Below are 26,419 nucleotides of genomic sequence, written 5' to 3' on the forward strand. Positions count from 1 at the left end.
TTGTCATACTTCAAGAAAAATGGCGTTTGTTGCTGTTCGGATGTGAAGTTGTTCGCGAGAAATATGTTGTGTTTTTAAATGAAACAACAACTATAAGTGTCGATGAATGATGATACGATAGGTATCGGTGTGGGTTCCATGTAGTTTTAGTGAATTTAGTGCTTGGAATGTAATTCAATTATAAGATTGAGAAAATGAGGTAGGTATTCGGCTTATTTCTTCATTTCTATAACTTAGTACAGCATTATTTGAATAACAAATTACTGATTCCATTTATGGACTTCCCTTATGTTTCATTTCAGTTGTGAAGCATTAGATTGTAGTGAGAACTTGGGTTCTTGTTGAAATATTCTGATTTCTCAGGGGGGTTGTAACATAAAGAATGACAGGAGCTTCTTGACATATTCCATAAATAAAACAATTCCTCCAGAGGGTGATTTTAATATGTTATCGAAATATATTGCCATTCAGACGATCCAAGAGTAATTTCAAATAGGTTCAATATAAGTTAGAATGGTGTTGGATTATCTTGTTTGTTTTGGTGTTTATTGGAAAAATTTTGTTATCTCTTCGATATTGATAGATCAAGTGGAATGATATCGAAACTAATAAGTAAGATTATGAATTGAGTTATGACAACCTTGGCTGAACCTGTTCATGAAATCGCGAAGAGTTTTCCTAGGAATGCTTACCCATAGGTGATTACAAGCCAGATGTGTTGAGTCATAGTCAAGCTGATAGGATAGATATCCAAACTTCAGGGTATCTTTTTCTACCTTATAACTTCAGCATGAAAATTTCAAATTATGTATCACTTAATTGTTCAATCTTTCACTGATTTTCTGCTAGGCAAAATTGAATTGACTCACCTTCGAATTACCTGTAATAATATGACACTTCCACTTGGATTATGAGGAGTTTCCATTCAAGAAAATATTATCTCGACTGAAAAGTACTTTATTTCGATATCAAATTATTGAATTAGGTTTTATTTTGGTCCTTATATTTAGTGCCACATTGAAGAAGAACAATGATATAATAAATATTGTTTTTTTTTTTCATCTGAAACAAAAAATGAGTGAAATTAATGTAGTTTTCATTAAATGGATCCCAAGACTATTTTATATGAATTTATGTTCGATGAGCCTATACGACCTATGTGCCTGTTTATAATTTTTCTCGAAAAATGTTTCTTCCATCAAGAAATAACAAGAGACTTCATTTGTTCAAAAAGCCACAAGCTATCGAAAATAAATTAATATGTAATTAATATGACATACCATAATGTATAGCGTGAATAAAATTCTTGCGAAACCAATTTTAGTGGTGGCTTTTTCTACGCCTTGCAATTATAGGGAAACGCCATCAATTTTTTTTGTTCGTAACAAAAAGTTTTCTGGTTTTTAAGAAAAAAATTCAAAATTGCTTTTCAGGTATCATCTTTAGGGAGCTGTACTGTATCTTTATAAGCAGGGGCTGCTCAGAAAAAATTTATATGAAAAGCCCACACCGAGCCCACACTATTTTTTGACAGAAAATCATCAATTTATTACTTGTATTTTAACAGTAGATTGTTGAGATGAAATGAAAAACTTCTTACCTTTACCTCTCTTCTGATTCGGCCTAGCCAAAAGGTACAGCCATTTTAAGTTTTCATAATGAGCTATGCCATCCCTGGAAAAACAAAATTTCCTTTAGGACAACAAACTAAATATATGACACTAGACGCAACCAATCTGTGGATCTATCAAACAGCCAAAATGCCCAGTTTTTCGAATTTCACAGATATTTTTTATTTTTCAATATTGAGATATTGAGATACTTTTTTATTGATTTTCAACAGCCTGTATGTCTTGAGACCAGCCAAATTGGAAGAAATGGTAAAATAAAAAAGTTTCTTTGACCTTAGGAAACTTCTTTCGAAATTCTTATATGTACAGGGTGGGCAAAATTGGTGATACCTGAATTACAACTTTTGCATGGCAGATTACGGTCGTCTTTTTTCGGAAAACTCAAAAACAAAAGAAGATAGAGGAATGCAGTTGATGGCATTATTAGTTTCTCCAAAAAAAGACGACATGAATGGTACATTCATTTTTCTCTATCTCGTTGGGTTAAAAAGTTGTAGTTCAGGTATTACCAATTTTGCCCACCCTGTACAAAGTACAAATGAAAGACTGACCCTGTATAGGGGCTATTATTCATGGGATAATAATGGGGGAAAAGGGAAATGAATTGTCAGATGGCGTTTGCATGTTTGCTATCCGTCCATTATATTTTCTTAGGTCTTCTCTTGGTTCTTGGGAACTATATACTGTACTTACTATAATGATTGGTTTATACAGAGTTACTGATAACTAGTACCTAAGGAAGGTTCTTCTCAGTAACTCTGCATGAACTCACCATGATGGTTGGTTTATGCAGAGTTACTATTTATTTGCCAATTAGATTGTCTTTTTCTTAGGTTCTTAGTGATGCTGTATGAACCTACCTAACTCAATAGAGTTAGGCTAATGTCAATACATAGAGTCATTCGGGGTAACTGTGCGCACTTTTGCCTTTCAAGCTATACCCTGTTTCAAATGTTGAAGCTAGGAAAATTAAAACATATTCATAAGATAGAGAATTTTCTAATATATAAAAAAACATCGAAAAGCAAACAAACAAAAACGTTTTCTTTCCGCAAAAAAAAAATTCAATAGAGAAAGTCGGAGTGCGTTCACATGCCCCGTATTGTGGGAAAGTGTGCGCACCCTCACGGGGTAAGTGAACGCAGTGCTTAGTGAATCACACAATCAAAACAAATTACAAAATAATGTCATCAATATGTTACAATATTAGAGAAATGCTGTTTATTGTCAATACAGAAGCGCCTTTTTACAAGCAGTGCATTATTGTTCGTGTCAAAATTCTTGGTGAACACAACACTTGATACATTTCCCTGTTGGTGGCTCTTCATAGTTATCTGAACAAATAGTACAATATTGATCGAGTCTTAACCAAAAAAATCAACAATGTCATAATTTATTCCTTACTGAACTAATGTCCATATAATGAATCTATGCGCACACTTACCCGCGCACACTTTCCCCAGTAAACCAAAATTTGAATTGACGTTCTTATAGAGTTGAGCAGCTAAGAGAACCTAAATTTTTTTATTATGTATTTAGATTAATATGCCCATGATCGAATAAAATATTGTTTAACACTGACGGACTCGGAACTTGGACCTGGCATAATGTGCAGAGATGCTAAAAACTATCGAGAAAACTAGTGAATTTGATTGATTGCAAATAAAAAGTTGAAGAAACGTGGCACGGCGCACTCCTATGAAAAACTAATATGGCGATTCTGCGCCCTTGCTTCACTCAAATGGACCCCTCTTTCATACATTGCATAGTCGAGATATACGCACTGCGCACACTTACCCACTGCGCCCAGTTACCCCGAATGACTCTACAACCGTTTTACATGAAGAAACCCCAAAATAACAAAATGAATCAGTAGCCACCCTTCCACTGACTCTGCCACTCATCTAGAGTCCATCAAAAACCTCATACTCTTCCTTGTCTTTGTCAAAAATCGAATCAGGACCAAATCTGACTTTCCCGCCTCATTCCAACGAGAAGCGACACCTTATCAATTCTCAACAGTCGCACATCGCGTCCATCATTCCTAATTAATCCAGTTTTGGCGAGTCCCACGCGCTACGTCGTATCTAAACCAACCGCGTCCCTCCTGCATCTTCCGTCGTCCTAGCCACCGCTGACCAGGTCCCGTTTCCGGCTATTTATTTATTCATCACGTATCTCACTCTCGCGAACGAATTTTCCGGCTTCGTCGCACTGATAATTCTGCATAGAATCGAGGAGGAAAACGTTCCGTTCGTTACTTACGCGATAAGTCGTTATCTGGTCGCAATTACAGGGTAAAAAACAAAGAAACAGAGGAGGTTGATAGGTTGTAGTAATTTACCGGAAAGTCATTATGGTTTTAGTTGGCGATGCTCCTTTATTTGACGAAAGTTGCTCGTTCGAAAGTGGGTGAAATGTCACTTTGATGACGGACGGTTGACAGAACGGCCTTGTACCGCGGAGGGGTTGAAGACGCAGGCGCTGGACCGTCAACTATGCGAGTTATCGGCGTCGGCGCAATGCTCACACCCATTTCTTACAGGAAATTCTGGTAAATATGTTGAATATTTCCCTTGGATGTAATTTTTACACAGTTTCAGTTCACTCCACCGTATCAGTTCGATCAATTTTGGAGAATTGGCAATGTTCTAGGGTTCCTTGGCGCTCCCAGTTTAGTTGTGACCTCTCTATGTCTGTGGTGTGACCATGAAGTTCGATTGACCAGTCAATAATGACTCATAAATCAATGAAGTGATTTATGAATGTCAGAATGCTTAAGGAAACGGATAGATCAGAGCTCTTTATACGTCGGTCCCAGACTGAATCAATTTTGTATTGCTTTGATATGATAAATAAGACTGTTCTTGATTTGCCAAGTGTGCTAAGAGGAATGTGAAGTGTTCTTCCAGAAAAGTTTGTGCCAGATAAAACCAAGATGATCTTGGATTAGAAGTCAGGCAACATGTCAACAAGCAATTTCAGATCGCCCAAAACAAGAAAATTGAGTTCCATCCGAACTGGAGCTGACAGACTTGTGAATTGCAGCTTGTCAATCATTGAAAAAATGGTTTTATGCATGTCATTGTCATTAGCGATAAAAAGTGCATCCACCACGATAACACGAAGAAGAGACAATCGTGGGAAGTAAATGGCCATACTTCAACATCAAATTTTCACGGTATTGAACTCACCCTTTGTATTTGGTGATTTCAACAGTTGAGGAGTTGCTCAAATCGGATAAAATCATCTCGGAGCTCTTGGATTATATGGGTAATTCAAAAAATGCATCCTTATGATTAAATTGGGGCGGTTCCATCAAACTACTTACAGACTGGTGCGCCATCTATTGTCGGGTAGAGGTAGTCGCTACCTAGGAACCTAGGCCTCGCTTACCGCCTGTAGATCTCTGTCAAATGGATGATAGTTCCGAGATGAAGGATAACCAATAGAAAAGACGAAACACATTTCTTTATTTGAATTGAAATCGGTTTCAAAAGTAATTCAAAAGCGGGACAATTGTGTGCCTCATAAATTGATGGGTGAGACGTTGATTGTCCTCATATCGCAAAAGTCCAAGAAACTAGAAACGCACAAGTGGGACATTTTACCAGACATTAACCTTTCCGATTATCATTATCATTGCTGTATCCCGTTAACGGGAATAAATCTATAAAAAGGCAAAAAAATGGAAAAAATAAAGGTGCGAACACACTTGTGGCTTGTAATTTCTTAGGGCTAATTGCGACTGTGTGCCCTCCTGTGACTGAAGAGACCCAACCGTGACCTGCAGATCCTTCCACACTCAGGGCATGGATAGTCACCAACCAGATCTGGCCGACGCTGTATCCTCCCCGAGTCTTCATTATAACTGTGTACCATAGACCTCCACTGTGGCCTGTCCAACACAAGTTGTTCCCAGTTATGATTGGCATCAACCGATTTTAGGGATTGATTTAGTGTATCCTGAAACCGCTTATACTGACCTCCTGGTTTTCGGGCTCCCTATGTGAATTCGCCATACAGAGCTATTTTGGGGAGTCCTGTGTCTTGCATCCTCAGAATGTGGCCGCTCCACCTGAGTCGGGCCCTCGTTACTTGAGTCTCAACTGTTGTACAACTCGCGCGTTGCAAGACTTCTGCATTCGAAACTTTGTGGAACCATCTGATGTGCATTATCTGTCTTAGATTACGTTGACGTTTGTTCAAGCTGTTTAATATGTCGCCTGTAGGGCGTCCAGCCTTCGCTTCCGTAAAGAAGCGTTGGGAGGACGACTGCTTTGTAAACAGCTGTCTTGGTCTTCAGATTGAGGTCGTGATTTTGAAATACTCTGACCTTCAGCTTCCAGAATGCCCGTGATGCCGAATTGATACGGTTGTGTATTTCCGTGTCTAGGTTAGCCCTAGTATTTATGAAGCTTCCCAAGTATTTGAACTGCTCGACCTGTTCTAGAGTTTCATTCTCCAGGCTGATATGTGTTTGAAGGCTTTCTGGCGGACTTACCCGGATTTTAGTTTTGTCGATATTGAGTCTAAGGCCTAAAGCTTCGTATATATGTTTATAGGTGTCCATTATCTGTAGATCCTCTGGGCTGCTAGCTCTAAGTGCGATTACTGATTGCTTTGGCAGATGCAGCAGGTCACTCCTTTAGAAAATTGGCTTCCAACATGGACCTCCTCAACACACGAGGCTTTTTATCGAGATTAAATTCGAAAATTGCCTGATAGTTGCAAAAAAGTAGGAGCCAGCGATGGAGAAAACTTCGATTGTACTGTTCAATCGTTTTTTTTTGAAAAATGTAAGGCAGTCTGAACCTTTTTTTAAGAGCTATTGGCTATTCCTAATTCGTGCAGATCGTGGATCATTTATTTATCCTGTTGTAGCATTTCGCCACCTAATGTAACCAACAAACACTGCGTTCTATCGGCGAAATATCTGTTTCAACATCCGCTCTTCATCGTACGATCCCGATAAAAATTCCCGCATTCGTCGATCCGTCGTTGTTCTCAGGTGAATCACACGACAAATATTTGTTTATTATCGACAAGACCAGAGATTACGACACGTTTTCACGTAGTCGCGCGTGAATTGTTCCAGAAAAGAACGGCACGGGGCCTCTCCATTCCTTTTCGTCAGAAATCGCGTTTAGTCATTCTAACCAGGCACCCCCTTAGGCGTTCGTTCGTTCGTTTCGGAGACAAAAACCTTCACTTTCGGTCACACGGATCACCGTTAGATCGTTTCTGGTACGGACCAGATCTCGTGATGTATGGGCGCCTTTAGGGCGACTGCGTTCGTGGTCACTTCGCCGAGACCAACTGTCGCCAGGAAATAATTTTCGATGACTATTAAAAGAGGTCATATTTTCTTGGTTTCTGTCTTGGCTGCCACGGCAAAATAATTTTAGGAAACTTTTGGAAGTTTTTTAGTGGTATATAATTGTTTCTTGATATCCATTACTCATGTAAACAGGCGGACAAGAATTTTGAAAAAGTTGATTGGGTTTAGATAATGTTAGCAAATATTTGAAAATTACTGGCAGACACTTCGATTTATTTGTACAGGGTGCCCCAATACTGTTGGGGGACTGTTTCTTAGTTGTGAATTAAGTATCTAAGAGTTTTTTTCTACGATGCCCCCTTCGAAGATATGTGCCTTCAAATGGTACTCCTATAATTCAGTTTTTGTGATATCTTCCGAAGCACTCAACCGATTCTGGATTTTTATTTAATTTGAGACAATGCAAATATCAGCCCATAGCACCGTTTCCGAGTTACAAACATTTTTATGATTGGATATCAAAATAATTCTTCATGAATGTTGCAAAATTCTATTCAAGACCTTTTATATTTCTATTCTAACTTATTCTCCTCATCTTTTTGGTAAAATACTATATAACCTAAATAGACTTCCGATATAGAAAATACAAGACAAATTATGGAATCATTTACTAGTTTAAGTGACTATAGCAACAATGAACAGTTTGCAATATTAATGAAAAAATATTCTGCTCTTCAATCATAAAAATGCTTGTAACTCGAAAACGGTTACAACATTTTTTTAGATGTTGTCAATTTTTTTTTGCCTAATCAGAGTTGAAATACATACCTAAATACTGAAATTTCAGTCCTGAAGACTCTCGAAGAAGGTTTTGGAAGCTAATCATTACTGATATTTCTATCGCCTCAAATTAAAATAGTTACCAGAATCTGAACTGAATTATGGGGGTACTATTTGGAAGCAATAATATATTTTGCGTAGGAAAACAATTGAAGCATTTGTGACTCGTCTTCATATACTTAATTTACGCCCGCTAAAGAGTCACGTAGTGTCGGGACACCCTGTATATTCATTTGAAGAAAGGAAGTCGTATTCAATCTGTTGCCAACGTTTATACAGGGTGTTTCTTGAGGTCAAAATAAACACTTTTTTCCTAAACGATATTTTCTGATTGGGTTATTTCAAGTTTTCATAATGAGCTGTGCCATCGCTGGAAAAACCAAATAAAGTTCAGAACAACAAGCTAAATCCATGACACCACACTATCCGTGGATCTTTTACAGAGTTGCATTCAGTCAAAATACCCAATTTGTCGAATTTCACGGTTTTTTTATTATTTTTGAACATCAAATGAATCGAAAACGGCGCATTATATGAAAAAATATGAAGAATACTTTTATTTTACAAAACGTTCAAATATTCATTAGATAGCGTCCAACTTAGTTTCATGATTTGATGGTTTTTCAACAGCCTGAATCTTTTAAACCGAGCCTATTCGGAAAAAAATGGTAAAAAAAGTGTTTCTTTTGACCTCAAGAATCTACTAAAGAAATATTCGTACAAATCAAAGACTCATCCTGTATATCTTTTTGTGAAATCATTTCGAAAGCAATTAGTTGATTCCGTACATTAGTAAATGAACATAAAACGAAGGATATAACGAGGGAATAGTTTGAAGATGAATAGTTCTCGTTAAATAACATTTTTTGCATTTCTATTGAGCTTAACACAACCGTCTGAGACCATTTCGACCGAGATAAAGGATTCATTTCTACCCTTCGTGACAACAAAACATGCTTATTAAGTAATGATCATTATTATTGATGACCGGTTAAGGTCCCTTTGAAAGTAAAACAGTTATATCTTTTTAATTGAAAAAACTATTTCATTTCTTCTGAGAAACTTATATTGGAATCGATTTTAAATGTAGACTGATCGCAAAGACAGTCTTCATAAATGATCGTAACGTTCTATGGTACCCATATAGTTGAAAACCTCTCGGCAGTCAATTCAACTCCGCTACAATAATTCATACACATAAAAACATTTACGAAGTATAATAGTTGAACGTCGTCGAGTATTTCAAGTGTTTTCTTTCGAATTTATACGAAAAAAACGTAAAAAAGGTTGTTTCTGCTCCAGATCCATAGGTGAATCGTGAAATTTCAATATACCGCCGCAAATTCATCGAGGTGACCATAAACCACGTCCACCTTCCCAACGACCTTCGAAGAAACCCGGAACGGACATAGGGCCCGAATTTCGGACTTGAATGGGGTCGGGGCGCGGGTTTCCTTGCCTCTCGCACGTTTCGCACCATCCAGTGAAATTTTGGCGCCCTGTATAAAAACGAGCCCGTTATCACTGTCGTGTGGATGCGGTCGCGGTCTTCCCGTTTCCAAATTGAACAGTGATAGTCACTTCCTCTTTAGTGATATTCATTTCAGTATTGCGCTACCAGTTCTGACCGACACGTTGCTTCGGAATTCGTTGTTCGATGTTTGTGTTATTTATTGGGGCAATTTAATATTGGTAAATCGCTGGGATCGTGTCTTCTGTCGATTCGTGTGTCTCTATTAGTGTGGCCGAGTGCCGGTGGCGACGTTCAGTGATGGGTACGACGGTGGAGGACATCTATCAGGAGATCAAGGAGCTGAACATGAGTTTCAGGAAGTCCTTGGAGGACGAGTGGAAGGAGTACTGGCAGTGGTTCGTGAGATTTTTTTGTAGATAAGAGGTGTTCATCGTTTTATACATGGTGAGTCTTTGATTCGTACAAGTATTTCAACAGTAAATTATTGAGGTCGAAAGAAACACTTTTTTCCTATATCATTTTTTCCGATTCGGCCCTGATAGAAAGATATGGCCATTTTGGTTTTCATAGGGAGCTGTGCCACCCCTGGAAAAACGAATTTACCTTCAGAATAACTAGCTATATCTGTGACTATACATCTGTGGTTCTTAACAGAGTTGTATTCAGCCAAATTTTTCAAATTTCACAAATATTTTTTAATTCAATTCGAATTACTCGAAAACGGCGCAATATAAGAGAAAATATGAAGAATATATTGAGTTTACAAAACATTCAATTATTCATTATTATAGATAGCGTCTAACTTAGTTTCAAGAGTTGGGTTCTTTGAATTTTTGGTATTTTTATGGTACGTAATGGTCATAATGAGAAATCTGGAAGACGTGGGTGATATCTTGTGTTCGAAAAAGATTCTTCGAATAAATGAAAAACTATATTCCAAAATTCATTTCATTCGATAAAACCGTTTGTGTGATAGAACTAAAAATAATATTTTTTATGGTTTATTCAACAGCCTGTATCTTTTAAACCAAGCCGAGTCGGAAAAAATGGTAAAGGAAAAATGTGTTTCACTTGACGTCAAGAATCTACTGTTGAAATATTTCTACGAGTCAAAGACTCACCCTGTATAACAACCCGAAATGAGAATGAAAATAAACTTATTTGGACACCAAAGTTAACCTTATAGATTACTTTTTGGTTTTGATTCAGAAATTTTGCCAAAGCGGCCTTCGACGTTTCATCATAAATGTACAGGCTGGGCAAAATTCGTTGTCTATTGAGGGGATCTCGAAAACTATAGCAGCTAGAAGAAAACGAATGACACATTCTATAGCTCTTTTTTCTTGTCTAATCCAAATCTGAAAACAGAACCTGCCTATCATTTCTAGATTTTGAGTTATAAACAAAAAATTGATATTTCAAAAAATTCTAATAACTCTTTTCCTTCGAGATTACAGATCTTAAACTTGAACCTACTCAGGCACTTTTATATGTAGAATCTACGGATAAAAGATTCATTTCCAATTAAAAAGTATCAAATTCAATGAAAGTTCAAAATTAAAAAATAATTTGAGCTCGTCAGTGGATTCTAAATAAAAGAGTGCCTGTAGAAGGTTTCAGATCTGTAACTTCAAAGACAAAAAAGTTGTGATTACTTTTCGAAATCGTCAAAATCTCATTTTTTGCTGATAATTCAAAAACGAAGAATCGTAGGAGGCTTTCACCATTCTTTGTTTCTCTGAAAAAGAGCTAGTAAATGTGTCATCCTTTTTCCTCTAGCTGCTATAGTTCTCGATATCCCCTCAGTAGACAACGAATTTTGCCCACCCTGTACAGGGTGTTTCACGCTATGGTTGGCCATAGGATAATAGTGAATGCAACTCATCTAGGTCTTTCAGGAAAGTTGCTTCTTTCGTACTTTAGACCCTTAGTTTGGGAGATACAGGGTGATTCATGGATTTTTGCCTCGATTTTCGATATCTATAACGTGAGAATCAGTGGTCCGATTTTAATGAAATTTTGTGTGCTGTTGACTTTCAATAACCCTTCAAGATGGCAGATGCCTCAAAATATTGAGATTTATCCTTCAAATATCGAAATCTATATTTCCTGGTTCAGTTGATAAACTTTTCAGAAATGAAAAAAAAAGGATATTTCATAGTTCAACAATACACATTTCACGAATATAATCCATCCTTGAATAATTGGTGTATGATGGCAGTGGCATTGAAAAGTATATCTAAATAATTGGAAACAGGACTGTATTTCTAAAATGAACCTGAAATATAATTTCGTTCGTTCGTTTCTCATTTGGAAAAAGTGTGCCATGCGAAGTGAAAATTGAATTTGATTGAAAAAAATCCTGGAGACAAAAATTCTTCAACTGATCCACAAAATATTTTGCTATTTGAAGAATAAATCTCAATATTTTGAGTCCTGTCCTGATAATCTGCGAACTGCCCGTGCCATCTCGAAAGGCTGTTGTAAATCCACGAGCCCACAAATCTTTATCAAAATCGGACTACTCGTTCTAAAGTTATAGATATCGAAAATTTAAGCCCAAATCCGTAAATCACCCTGTATCTCAACAGTTGTATAACATCAAAAGAAGCAACTTTTCTCAAAGGCCTAGATGATTCTTATTCACCATTAGGCTATGGACAACCGCTCGTGAAACACCCTGTATGTCCCGGAATTGAGTTCAAAAAATTGTATTTATCTTTCCATTCTCCTGAAAATTCTGAATCTTTTTTTATCGTCAGCAGTATCTGTTGACGCATACTTAATTCAATTGATTTCTCTCTGAATTGATATTTTCTGTAAAACAATTGACGATTTCTGTAAAAAATATTACTAAAGTGAATTTCAAATGACCGTTTCTGAAATTGAATTGACCAATCTGAATTACATTAGTTGTTTTTTGAAATAAACCTGAATTTGGTGGAAGTGTCAACGGCATGCAGACAAGAATTGAATTCTGAAAAAAGTACCTCCCGGAGCAGGACTCGAACCTACGACCCCCTGATTAAAACTTCCATTTTATTTAAATTTTCAGACAGTAAACTATCATCGTGAACCTGAATTGCCTGAAATACAAGTGATCTTTTCTGAATTGCAATTAATTATTTCTGAATTAAAACCGGCGTCTACGAGTCTATGAAACTACCCTCCCTCACTCACATGATTTATGGGAAAACCTAATAGCCCACAATATTTTAATTTCAGTACCATGATTTGGAACTTCGAAAAGATTACGACTTCGTTATTATAAAATAAAACGAACGTTTTCGTTACGAAATATTCCACGGGTGATTCACGTACGCGAAATCGCTGTTTACGCGGACTTTGGGGGCCGAAATTCAAACAATTCTGCAATGTTATGTTGTTTCCGATAACAATAATAATAAGTCGGTCATCGAACGCGTGCATCGATCGCCACTATTATACGGGAAAACACGTCCAGCTACTCGGTATTGTTCTCCGTTTTTGACGATAAATATGTTCGCCGTTGGAATTCGACTTGCCTATATATCTATCTCTGTACGAGATCTTATGCGTTTTTTTTCCGTTTTGAATTTCAATTCGAATTGTTCCGATTGTTTGACTTCAATCACACTTATATCGATTCAATTTTTAATCGGTTAATGTTAAAAAACATTAACAATTTTTTGGAACGAGTCTTATATGTACAGGGTGGGCAAATTTCGATGTTTTAGCACTACGGCTTTTAAACCAGTGGAGATAGACAAAATCTGTTACCCCATTCTCGGTCTCTTTTTCTGAGCAACTAACAAGAGTAGCAGTCATTTTTGGCCACCTTCTTTTGTTTTCGAGTTATAAGCGAAAATTGGAAAAATGGCTATTTCGAAATAAATTTATATCTCCGCTAATACTGATGATAGAGCTCTGAAATTAAAACATTATACAGGCACTTTTTTAAGTACAATCCAGTGGCGTGCTTGCCTTTTTAGCAGGATTTTTAATTACGAAGCTATGTCGCAAAGTTATGTTTTTTTAATTGGGAACACCAGATTTCTGTGCAATTTTCTGAAAGCTTAATTCTTACTGATTTCAAAAATATATAACATCATATAATTTGTATCAATATAAATAATGGAAAATGGTCAAAAACCTTTTTTCTCAATATTTCTCTTTTGACGAGCACAGAAAAATAGAGCAGCCTCCTTCCGGCAATGTCATTCTTTCTATGCTTTTTACCAATTTTCACAAAATTTGAATCTTGGAGAAATTGAGTAAGAAGCATAGAAATGAAAGGACTAATAGAAGGAGACTGTGGTAAAGATAAGATGCTACATTTTTTTATTCTCATCAAAAGTTTAAATCATAGAAATATTGAGAAAAAAGGTTTTTGACCATTTTTTATTATTTATATTAATACGAACCATATGATGTTATATATTTTTGAAATCAGTAAAAATTAAGCATTCAAAGAATTGCACAGAAATCTAGTGTTCCCATTTAAAAAAACATAAATTTGGGTCATAGTTCCGTAATTGAACATCCTGCTAAAAAGGCAAGCACGCCACTGGATTATACTTAAAAAAGTGCCTGTATAATGTTTCAATTTCAGAGCTCTATCATCAGTATTAGCGGAGATACAAATTTATTTCGAAATCGCCATTTTTCCAATTTTCGCTTATAACTCGAAAACAAAAGAAGGTGGCCAAAAATGACTGCTACTCTTGTTAGTTGCTCAGAAAAAGAGACCGAGAATGGGGTATCAGATTTTGTCTATCTCCACTGGTTTAAAAGCCGTAGTGCTAAAATATCGAAATTTGCCCACCCTGTACAGGTTGGGCAAAATTCGTTGTCTACTGAGGGGATCTCGAGAACTATAGCAGCTAGAAGAAAACGGATAACACACTTTTCTTCCTGATAAATCCGAATCTGAAAACAGAACCGGCCTATCATTTTTAGATTTTGAGTTAAATAGAAAAATTGAGATTTTGACGATTTCGAAAAGTTTTCATAATTTTTTTGTCTTTGAAGCTACAGATCTGAATCTTGAACCTTCTCAAGCACTTTTATACGTAGAATCTACTGACAAAAGTTTTTTTTCAATTCAAAAATAACAAATTAAATAAAATAAATGAAAATTTGCATTTAAAAAAACGAAAGTTCATCTAATGATTCTAAGTGAAAAAATATTTTAAGTCGTCAGTGGATTCTCCGTAAAAAACGTGCCTGTGGAAGGTTCAAGTTTCAGATCTGTAACTTCAAAGACAAAAAAATTATGAGAACATTTCGAAATCGTCAACATCTAATTTTATGCTATTATAATAACTCAAAAACGAAGGATCCTAGTAGGCTACTATTTTCACCATTCTTTGTTTCTCTGAAAAAGAGTTCGGAAATGTGTCAGTTTTTTTATAGCTGCTATAGTTTTCGAGATCCCCTCAGTAGACAACTAATTTTGCCCACCCTGTATATATGTGTGTCAGGCATACAGGATGAATATTTTAACAGTAGATTTTCGAAGTCAAAACAAACACTTTTTTCCCTAACCATTTTTTTCGAATCAGCTCGGTTTAAAAAATACAGGCTGTTGAAAAACCTTGAAAATTTTTTTTTTATTCTTTCACAAACGAATGAAATGAATTTAGGAATATAGTTTTTCATTTATTTGATCAATTCTTTTCAAACACAGTTATCACCCACGTCTTCCAGTTTCCTCATTATGACCATTACGAACCATGAAAATACCAAAAATTCACAGAACCCTACTCTTGACACTAAGTTGGACGCTATCTAATGAATATTTGAACGTTTCTTAAAACGAAAGTATTCCTCATATTTTCTCGTATAATGGGCCATTTTCGAGTAATTTTATGTTCAAAAATTGAAAAGTATCTGTGAATTTTGAAAAATTTTGTTCGAAAATAAAAAAAATCTGTGAACTTTGACCGAATTCAACTCTTTCTAGAAGATGCTACAAAGGTGTGTAGTCACAGATTCAGCTAGTTATTAAGTAATTTTGTTTTTCAAGGGTGGTATAGATCATTATGAAAACTCTTTATCTTTTTATCAGGGCCAAATCGGAAAAAATGGTATATGAAAAAAGTATTTCTTTTGACCTCAAGAATCCACTGTTGACATATTTGTATGAGTCAAAGACTCACCCAATATACTGCTCCACAAGGAAGATCAGAAAATCCATTTTCGAAGATCTGGATCTAGAAGTTCTACAGATTCAAGATCAACTACAGTGTGACAACGCCTTTGCATACTTTCGATTAGATTCTCTTAATCTGACAATTTAAGTGTGAGGAAAATTGTGTGGGTAGGCGAAAAACTTGCAAAAAAACGTCACATGTACATTTTCGAGCTTGTTGAAAAAATTTTCTGACAGTTTCAACAATTCGAGTAAATAAAAATTGGCAACAAAGATCACAAAAATCAGTTTTTTCAATTATCCCCTTTCCTGGCCTTTAAATTGTTTTCGCATTCATTATAAAAGTTGTGGAACATAACATTTTCTACAAATTTCGTTCGAAGCAATTTTTTCTGCGTCCAAACTTGGCTAAGCTCCTCGCCCTCGTCACCCTCTAGTTTGAGAGTAAGTAAAATTGCTTCTGACAAAAATTGTACTTATAGAATTTTATTATCCACAACTTCCATAATGAATACAAAAATGCTTAGAGGTACAGGAAAAGGGATATTTGAAAAATGCATTGTTATCATTTTCAAATTCTCAAATTATGAAAACCAATCCCGAGAACTGCCAAATTAATGGGTCAAAACGTCTGCAACATCTAAATAAAAATCTAACACCACGCAAACTGTTAGATTAACATGAATTTATTATCAGAGGCCCCTAGCGCATATACAGTACCTGACACTCTCGAGTATGTACGATTTTTTACATCTTTGAAAACCTGCCGACGCTTTCCCCACCACTGAAAGTGCATACATAATTGAAACTTCTTTTCTTACCATCTAATCTAAATCCCGATGAACATTTTCAATTAATCCGAGTTATTATTTTCCAGTGAGCAGTCCATTGCCAGCGCCCGAGCTAGTGTTATGATCTACGATGATATCAACAAGAAATGGGTTCCCTCAGGGACCTCTTCCGGTCTCTCCAAAGTTCACATATACCAGCACACAGTACAACAGACGTTCAGGGTCGTCGGTAGGAAGTTACAGGACCACGAGGTAGTCATAAATTGTGCCATTCTGAAGGGATTGAAGTATAACCAAGCGACGGCCACGTTCCATCAGTGGCGGGACAACAAGCAGGTGTACGGATTGAACTTCAGCTCAAAGGAAGATGCCGATCAGTTCGCTAGGGCGATGTTCCATTCCCTGGAGGTAGGTGATCTGAGAAATGTGTTGTCGAGTTATAATCTTCCTTCTTGTCATCGAGATCGTTTCCTCTATCGTAATATGTTGAACAACAATGTGTCCTTTATTTATTCAGCTATGAGTTAAATGTTTGATTATCTCAAAGTAAAACTGCCGATCGAGCGTGAAATGAATTGGCACGTGCCATAGTTGACAATTTTGATAAGGAAGTAATTTAGGTTAGATGTGAATCATCGTGAACGTTTTCAATTATACAGGAATTGTTCGCGACGTCGAAAAGTTCCGTTTTTTCTGACACATCCAGTGGAATTCGGTTGTATATTGGTTTGATATGAAAATTTACCTTTTAGTTTGGATGTTGTGAAGCTTCATTTAATGAAGTATTCAAAAATCCGTTTACATGTCGAATAAGCGTGGAGAGGATCAAAATACTTCTCAGATCTGGTTCACCTTCGAAAACGAAATGTTTTTATTGGAATAAAACTCTCTATTCTCTTCCTCAGCTTCCACTCCTGGTCATAGGGCCTTTCTAACTCCCTCCAATGCTCTCTGTCTTGTGCTTTCTGATACTAATTTCCACCTTTTAACTTCTTGATGTTCGTTCATCGTGGTCAAGGTCTGCCTCGTCTTTCTTACCACATGACCTGCCCACTGCTACTTCAATCCTGCTATCTTCTCTATTATATTCTTGGCTTTCGTTGTTCTAAGGATTTTTCTCCCTTTTACCGCTGATATCAAGCATGGCTCTCACCATTGCCCGCTTAATTACTACGGAATAGACTAAACTAAAAGAGATTCTTCTCTCCAAATTGGAAGGTCTCTTCCAAACGCTTCGAAACAAAGTGAAGCTAACAAACTGCATCGTCTATAGTCATTGAGTCGTATGCATAAAGAAGAGTATTTGCTTTTACTATAATATACTATCTTTGTCAGTTGCTTATAAAATGTATAATTTCATTTCAATAAACTAAAGTGAAAGCATTTACTACTTCTTTATGCATATGGACCATTATTTTGAGGTTAATTGGATCTTGTGCAGATGTAGGCACAAGTAGCAAAATACCTAGGCTGAAACCTAGCCTAACTGAAGGACACACTAGCGCCACTGCCATTCATTTTAATAGTGAAATTTCATCATTTTTGTATAGGGTGGGCAAAATTGGTGATACCTGAACTAAAATTTTTTCAACAAAACGAGATAGAGGAAAAAGGATGGCACATTACGGTCGTAATTTTTCGAGAAACTAAGAATGCCATCAACTGCATTCCCCAATCTTCTTTTGTTTTCGAGTTATAGGCCAACATTTAAATTTCAACTTTGGTCATTATCTCCGTTTCTGTTTGTGCTAGGATGTTGAAATAAAAACATTATGGAGACACTTTTTTGGTTGCAATCTAGTGGGGTACTATGATATTTTCCAACAGGTATAATTGCTGAGCTGTAACATAAAGATGTGTTTTTTCTTATGGAAACAGTAGTTCAAAATGACTTAGAAAGACTGAGAGCGATGTGCGATATATTTCTGAAACGGGAAAAAACTGGGGGTTCTTTCAAAGTCATTTTTATCTACTGTTTCCATAAGAAAAAACACAACTTACTGTTATAGCTCAGCAGATAAACTTGTTGGAAAAAATCATAGTACGCCACTGGATTGCTATAAAAAAAGTATCTCCATAATGTTTTATTTCAACATCCTAGCACAAACATAAACGGAGATAATGACCAAAGTTGAAATCGCTCAAATTTCAGTTTTGGCCTACAACTCGAAAACAAAAGAAGATAGTGTAATGCAGTTGATGGCATCATAAGTTTCTACAAAAAGACGAACGTAATGTGCCATTTACTTTCCTCTATCTCGTTAGGTTGAAAAGTTGTAGTTCAGGTTTCACCAATTTTGCCTACCCTGTCCATACTTCTCAACCATGTAACTTGCAATGGTGATAACGCATCAGTACAACATAGTTAACTCTGTCAAACCAACATAGCCAACGCAGCCCTCCAAAACCGGCCTTTTCTCATTGAAAAACGCTTTTTTCACAATCTGAGATCACTTATAATCGAGAATTTACCATTTCCAGATCCTCAGCAACATAGTCCGACAGCCAAACCCCCAGTACGCCCCGCCCATCCAACAGCAGCAATATGCCCCGCCCATACAACCCCAACAGCACACCCAACCCCCTCAACCGCCCCAGCACCAGTACGAAGAAGACATCGGCTACCGCACCATGACCCAGGAAGACCTCGCCGCAATGCAGGAACGTCGGATATCTTCCGCCTACGCTTCCCCCCAACAGCAGCAGCAGCAACAGCCGCCGCAACTGCAGCAGACCTCGCCCATGGCGCCCCAAAACAGCGTGCCCCCAGCGGCCCCGCAGCTGCCCCCCGCGAACCACATGGCCCCCAGTCCGGTGTCGCCGCCGTCCATGCAGACCGGCGGCCACCAGAGGACGGTCAGCGCGCCGCCAGCTCCCCCGCCGCCCCCTGGCGGCGCACCGCCGCCGATGGGCGGTCCGCCGGCCGGGCCACCCGGTCTGGCCCCGCCGCCACCGCCGCCGTTCCCCAGCATGACCAGGTCGCAGAGCAGCGGGGACAGCGAGGTCAACTCGTTGGCGGCGCAGCTGCAGAACGCGAGGCTCAAGAAGAATAAGGTGAGGGTGTGCCTCAGGGTTCATTTCGAGGGCTCGTTTAATTCTATTTTTTTGTGACATTGGTGGTATTTGACTTTTTTTTCTTGATTTCAGACTGCACAACCCCCACCACCAACGGAAAACAGTGGGTCTTCGACGAGCAGCGGCGGTAGCAGTAATTATGGCACTTTGGGCAGAGCCGCTGGTAGTAGTATGGCATCTATGATGGACGAAATGGCCAAAACGTTAGCTAGGAGAAGAGCACAGGTATATTTTTGTCTATTCGGTTCAAATCTTGGAATTTGGGACATCGTTTATAGTACACTGCTCAAAAATGTGGATAATTTGGGAACATGTATTGATATATTAAGTTAGGTGCTTCATACGGTTAAACATTCTACCTGGAAGAGTCTAAAGGCTTAAAAAAAGGTTCCTTATGTTACAAAAATCATCTTGTTTGAGGAATGTTTTGCCAAATGTCCGGCTAAGTATTGGCGAACTGTTATAATGTCTGCGGTGGGTCAGGTAGGCGGTGTAATTGCTCTGACATTAGACCAGACATGTTCGATGCAATTTTGGTCGGGAGAGGCAGCCATTCGAATGATGGATTATTTGACCAACACACAGTTGGACGGCTTCTAAATGCACAATTGGAAATTCTAAACAAGCGATACGCCCACTCGTGTCAATTTTGTAAATAAAAAGTTAATGCATTTTTGTTTGCTTACATCGAGTAACGAAGCATATTTGGGTGTTTCAATAGGAGTTTTCATAAAAAATATACCTTAATCTGTTCGAAATATCTTAATCTATCACGTGACAATGGGGAAAGCTTAGTGATTTTCAGTTCATGTTTTCTTAGCATCAATGTTGCAATAGGGAATACGCCTTCTGGCGAAAATGATGTAATTTTTATGAAATATCTTTGAAACGTCACATTTTGAAATAACCATTTCAACCGTTTCCCAAAAAATTATTTTAAGTACTTAAAAGTGTAAAATAAAAATGGGTATTTAAAATTTAAAGCGTTTCGTTTCTATTGCACAAGTTGTCAACATTAACTAAAATATGCGTTGATAATAAAGGAAAACAAATACACTTTCTTGATGAGATAGACCAAGATGGCTGTCTATGAAGTCTGCGACGAATGAGGAAGGTCGTGAAATTTTATGGGATTTTTATGGCCGGTTGCTGTGAGGCTCATCAGTGAGTAGTAGGCGCCTTATGATAGCTGTAAATCAACAGCTGATATTTTATGAACAAACCTTTGTTCTTTTCACTTTCTAGTAGGCGCTGTTGCCAAATCGTAAACTAGAAACGAAGCGTTTTAAATTTTAAAACCTCATATTTGAAGAATGACTTTGAATAGTTTCCGCGGGGCATTTGAAAAATTCATGAATTGAACTCATAATTATTCAGTTTAAACTTGCATATGGTGTGATAACCCAAATTGAGGAGAATTCCCCATTTTAGCCATTGTATATAATGGAGAAGGCAAGATATCACAGTTGTGGTTCTCCATACAATCAATTTCCTTCCATTATGATCGTGTAAAGATCCAATAAGTGCGGATTCAAAAAATATTGCTCTCTTTTATCAGCTGATTTAGAACATAGTCGGAATTTCCTCATAAATATTAATACTTCATGACATTTATTGGCCTAGAATTGATAATAATCAACTCACTTTAATCCTGTTTCGTCAACCAATCTTCAAAATCGAGGAAAAATAACTATAAACTGAGAAAAAAGGATTTATTCAACGAAAATCTCAAAATCCCCTTCAGAAATGACAATGAGTGCATTAACTGTTCGAACTGTCATCACCAAGTCGCTGCAATCTACATTAAAATACAGTGACTATATACCCCACGCGACAACGGGTCATAAAACTGTCAAAAATCCGCCATGTTTAGTCAAGAACGTAAACAAATAAACATAGAAATAATAATATAGGTTAGAAATTCTATGCAAATACCCTTCATTTTGACGTCCGACAAAACATGGCGGATCAACCAATAGAAAATGAGACAGCCTATGTCGCCACTGGGGAGGGTATATAGTCAATGTACATTTAAATTCCCAATTGCTACTACACAACAATTTTTGAGCAGCGTATCTCAACCAAATTAGCTCCGGAAATATCCACCTCATGCACGATTCTCGTTTCAGGTGGAGAAGAAGGACAACAAAGTCGTCGACGAGGAGGACAAGAAGGCCGCGATCTGGGAAAAGACGAACACCCTGCCGGCCAGCTCGTCGAAGCACTCGAACGCCGAGTCGCCGAAGAGCATCAGGAAACGCTTCGGCTCCGCCTCCGAGGAGACGATCAAGGTGAACGGACTGAGCGACATGGGTCTCGGTCCGACCGAGCTGGAGAGCATCAAGGCCGAGCTGATCAGGGAACTGAGGAAGGACGTGAACAAGATGAAGGAGGACATGATGGAGGGACTGAGGAAGGATTTCAACAAGATGAAGCAGGAGATCATAGAGGGTGAGTCGATATTTGTTGAATGTGTTACTTTTTTGATTGTCTGTGGTCGTGTCAACGCAGAAGAAGGGGTTGTAGAGGACGTGGCAAAAGGTAGAATGAGGAATTCTCCGCAAAAACTGCCCAAATTCACATCATCATAGCCTTTCTCGTGCACGAATTGGCAACAGCGCTCTTTTAACTGATTTGAATTGGCCCTAAGACCCGTTTGCACCAAACGCACTTAGTGTTAAGTGTCCCTTAAAATGAACCCTTAACTTGAATTACGTTGCACCAACTGTTAAGTGACATTTAAATGGCTGAGGCTAGCGTTAAATTTAAGCGCTCCTGTAATGACCACTAAGGTATTTAAGGGCGGGATTCTAACCTAAAATAATTTGTTGAACTGGCTGCAGAACCCATTTTTGATGGATTTTGAAAATTGAATGGATTCATTACTGAAAACCAAGCCTTTTCTTTTGCATTTATTTTAATGCCATCAGTGTTTTTTAATTTTCAATTTGGTGTCATAAATCATACTATAGTTAGCAACAAACTCTTTTCTTCTGTTGAGAAGTTGAGTGTCCTTCGTAAATTACCACCACTTGCATGGTAATCATTCACCGTATTCGTACTAACAAGGGACATTTTCTTCACGTTCCTCTTCAACATTAGTAAAACAAATTCACACAAGACCTTACAAAGAAAGTGTTGTACTTATATAAACTTAGGTACCTTTTATTTGACAATCATTATCAATATTAATGCTAATTCAACAACAAAAAGTTGTTACCCTTTGATAATATTATAATAATATCCTTGACACTGACTAACAGGACAATAAAGTTAGGTTAATGAAATGACAACGATCATCGGCAACCGGCCAACCAATGAAATGGCTTTATTGGACTAGGATGAAGTTCCACGAAAATAAAAAACTGAAATATCACTAGATATAAAAACTTAAGGGCCCCTTACTTAAGATTCTGTTAAGCCACAGTCGTGCAACTGGGAATAAAATTGAGCGTCCATTAACTTAAAACTAGGCTTAGTTCAGTACTCCTTTTAAGGGGGATTGGTGCAAACGGGCCTAAGACAGAGAGACTCATGAATCAAACCGGTCGAGTTAGGGCACTTGCAACTGTCGAAGAGTTAGGTTATGTCTTGTTCACCAAATAAAAGCGGGTGATTTTAAAGGAGTCATCTTCGTTGTACTGTATTATCTACGTAATCTGCAGTCCACGTTGCCAAATGGTGAAATAGAAACGAAACCCTTCGAATTTTAAATTCCGATATTTATACAGGCAGTCTTTCTTTGTTAAGTATATGGGGAGTACAGAGAAGGAGAACTATCGCTGCTTTGAGACCACAGATTATTTGTCCCCTAAAACATATACCAGTAGATAGTTCATGTTTTTGCCAATAGTCGCGCTGGCTATCACGGGATGGCGAAATTTTGATTTAAACTAGTTAAAGTTGGCTGAGTGAACTGTCTTTCTGGTGACAGATGATCAGAATATTATTATTTTCGATTTTTGATAAGAGAACAACATATGACCATGGTGTAATGTTGAAGCGCTAGTGTGAGAGTGGTTTGGCATGGGAAAGAAAAGGAGTAGAGATAAAAGTTCAGAGTGCATTTTTGAGAGAAAATTGGGAAAAACCTTACCTCGAGAATCGACTCGCAATCAATTCGTGTGTCATGAGCACTTTAGCGAGGAAGTAATCAAAAAAGATGATGGATTCATTATAAACGAAATCGAAATTATCATCTCTCTTGAGAAGTGGACTCTTCTGAATAAGAATATCTAACCAATAAAACTGCATGGTTCAGAAGTGGGTATGCTTGAAGAATTTTATAGGCATAACATATATGGTTATAACGGTTCTCAGCTGAGAATTGAAAACAGAATCTACTCTTATAAGTGATAAATCTGAGATTGCTACCTTTTGTTGCTTGATATGTTCTACTCCTCACTGAGAAAGTATATAATTTTGATGATTACATTAAACCAACTAACATATCCTGTTTTCAATAAACAATGATAAACATATGTAGGTATCATTTTTTTGATCAGTGATTTCTTTTGAATTTCATTAATTTCGTCATATATGATGAATGAATATAGCTGATTACTTAGTCCCCTTTATAATGTGAATTGTATTTTATAGCATATAATTCAGAAAATTCATATTTATTATAGATTTGAAGAAACGTATTTAAAAAATCATCAGAAAAAACTACGATGACACATAACCTAAAATAAAAGGCTGTTCATTTCAAATTGACGCTTAAATCCCCACCCCTTATCGATCAACCTAGCGATCGCAGCGACGCCTATTTTCCCCGTTTTTGGAGGCACATTTTTAGTACGGCGATCGTTCTCCTTCTCTCTACTCTCCATAGTTAAGTACTTGAAATGAGTTTTTCAGAGAAAAGGTATATATGATGTGCTTGAAATGCGAAGTTTTGAAGATATTTCTTAAAAATTCCTCCTTTTTTATGGTCTATGGATAGTTTCGTATGCACTGAGTGGGGAGTTAAGGGGGAAGATCAGCTGATTTGGAGGATTAGGAAATGGCCATCTGTGAGCAAAAAATACCAAAAAAAAGACGAATAACCGAAGTGTGCCTAGCAAATTCTCTCGACCCGGGGAGCCAGGGCGAAAACAAGAAAAAAAAGCTTTAGTAATTTCAAATTTTTGACGTTTACCTAACGCAATTGTAAACAAATCTACGTCAGTCGTCAGTTTCGCAAAAAAATGAGGTTAACACCGATCACAGACGGGTGGGTAGTGCTGATTCGAGTCATCGATAGCGAAGAGTAGTGTTTTTGGCCTCAGTATTTATGAAATTTATGTTATTGTGATTTTTTTAATGCGAAATGTTGATGCTAAATATTGCTTTTTTTTCAGCAATCAAATCAGAGCTAAACCGGAGGTAATTACAATTTTTATTTGTAACCTAGAATAGTATTTATTTTACTATAAGTTGTAAGACCCTCGACAAGAACACTTCTTGCCGCCGCTTTCTCCATTGGTCAAAGATCGTGATTGTGAGATGGCGTTGTTATATTGAATTATTATTGTTAGATCGACAGCCAGTGTTTTTACAACTATCGGAGCAAGGAGTGTTCCTGTACGCGGGTCGTAAATGTATTTTTTATTGATTCCTATAAATATTTTTTGATAATGTTATTTTTTTTTCTTCCTTTTTACGACAATCTTTATGATTTCCACCGTTCTCTCAACCAAGTGTTGTTATGAATCCATCGGATTAAAACAAGAGAATATATCATCCATCGTCTTCAATTTTTCATGCGAAAATATACCGATCAAAACAGCGGTCCACGCAAAACGCACCTCTGGTTGTTAGATAGTCTAGCCAAATAAAAGAGAGGACTTCCAAAACGCAAATTTTGTCTCGTTAAAATGCTCGTTCTCCAAAGAGTGGGCCTGTCTGGACTGATAATTTTTTATATAATGGTGTTTGAATATGAAGCAGCCCCGTTGATATGTGATTTTTTCCGGAGAATCGTCACATTTTTGCATCATGCTCAAAAAATGGTAACAATGCCAACTGTTCAATAACTTGAGAAGGAAGTTTTGAGCCTGATACAAACATGTGACGATTCTTCTTCATATGAGCGTTGTAACGAACCAGAATTTACAACAGGCCGTTTTTGTTGAACAGTGAGAATATGACCACGTATATATAGAAACTGCTAGTTGCTTAAACTGAATAGATTAGTGTCAAATCATATATACATCGAAAAATATGTCATTAACCCATCGTTCATGTTTTTTAGACTTAACAATGTAAGTATGATTGAAGAAAAAGGTATTGTTATATTTGCATTTGAAATTTGTCGATTGTAAACTAGTCTTTTTTTATTGTAAACATCCCAAAGAGAGTATAAAATTTATAATGTTAGTTTCTAAGTGAACCTGATTGTATTTCCAAAATTTGGAATGAGATGATACTTTCCATTTTTTAAGTTAGGTTTTTTCGAAATGATGTGCTTTGAATACAACTTTTTTTAATTACTGACTACTTTTTTTTCTGGGTGTTGATCCCAGTGAAATCCAATCTCTCTGAGTGGAATATGGTAAGTATGAAAAGAATGTCAACCGACTCGAATATCGCAGAAGTAAATTTTTTGGAAACATCTCAGGGGTGAAAATATTTCAATATCTTTTTCGGATATTGTTAGGCTGAAAGTTGTAATTTTTATTACAGAACTGGTTAAATTTAAAGCGGTCCCAAACAGACAAGTTTAGGGTAAAAATTTCTACATACTGATCTACTTGTGTAAAATAGGATCAGTAGTTTTAATTAATCTTAATATTTAATTAATTGATAATGAACGTATGAAAATAACTTTGTGATATTGTATTTTAATTGTATTTCAGTTAACGCATTTATTGAAGAAGAAACCTGTTGCACAGGTTTCTCGAAAGTATATTTCAATTGTGATCTCAAGTCAAAATTGCACATTTTATTCTTATTGTTTTATATATTAATATATCGATTTGTAACTTTATTTTATTTATATCCAGTATTTCAATAAACTTTTGAAATGTAGCAGTTGGTTTTTATGCCGCCTAATCTAGAGAAAAGTCATCCTTACTTACGTTTCGGTTGATTATTGAGAATTTTGTGTTCATTTTTTTTTTTATTGTTATATACTGAGTCATTTATAGGTTTTTACCTCGACTCTTTACTGTTAAGAAATAAATAAATAAATAAAAAGCTCATAGGCGTCCT

The 26,419-nt window shown here is 37.0% G+C and overlaps 1 protein-coding gene across 3 annotated transcripts; it reads left to right on the plus strand.

Annotated features, from left to right (window-relative positions):
- LOC123312635 (protein enabled) lies at nucleotides 1-26,236 on the plus strand. 3 transcript variants are annotated; one of them, XM_044897170.1, is made up of 6 exons: nucleotides 1-199; nucleotides 16,237-16,558; nucleotides 18,632-19,204; nucleotides 19,298-19,450; nucleotides 21,355-21,676; nucleotides 24,568-26,236. In XM_044897170.1, the coding sequence occupies exons 1-6, from the start codon at nucleotides 195-197 to the stop codon at nucleotides 24,594-24,596; spliced, it is 1,404 nt and encodes a 467-aa protein (XP_044753105.1). In that variant the 5' UTR covers nucleotides 1-194; the 3' UTR covers nucleotides 24,597-26,236. The 3 variants fall into 3 exon arrangements, with proteins under 3 accessions (XP_044753105.1, XP_044753104.1, XP_044753103.1); XM_044897169.1 differs by lacking the exon at nucleotides 1-199 and adding an exon at nucleotides 4,042-4,185; XM_044897168.1 differs by lacking the exon at nucleotides 1-199 and adding an exon at nucleotides 9,330-9,621.
- The last annotated feature ends 183 nt before the right edge of the window (nucleotides 26,237-26,419 follow it).

The sequence above is a fragment of the Coccinella septempunctata genome, chromosome 1 (genome assembly GCF_907165205.1).
Source record: "Coccinella septempunctata chromosome 1, icCocSept1.1, whole genome shotgun sequence".
Lineage (NCBI taxonomy): Eukaryota > Metazoa > Arthropoda > Insecta > Coleoptera > Coccinellidae > Coccinella > Coccinella septempunctata.

Coding starts and splice junctions, on each gene's coding strand:
- LOC123312635 (XM_044897168.1), top strand. CDS start 9,524: ATGGGTACGACGGTGGAGGACATCTATCAGGAGATCAAGGAGCTGAAC. Junction 9,622..16,236: donor TGGAAGGAGTACTGGCAGTG/GTTCGTGAGATT, acceptor ATTATTTTCCAG/TGAGCAGTCCATTGCCAGCG. Junction 16,559..18,631: donor CGATGTTCCATTCCCTGGAG/GTAGGTGATCTG, acceptor TACCATTTCCAG/ATCCTCAGCAACATAGTCCG.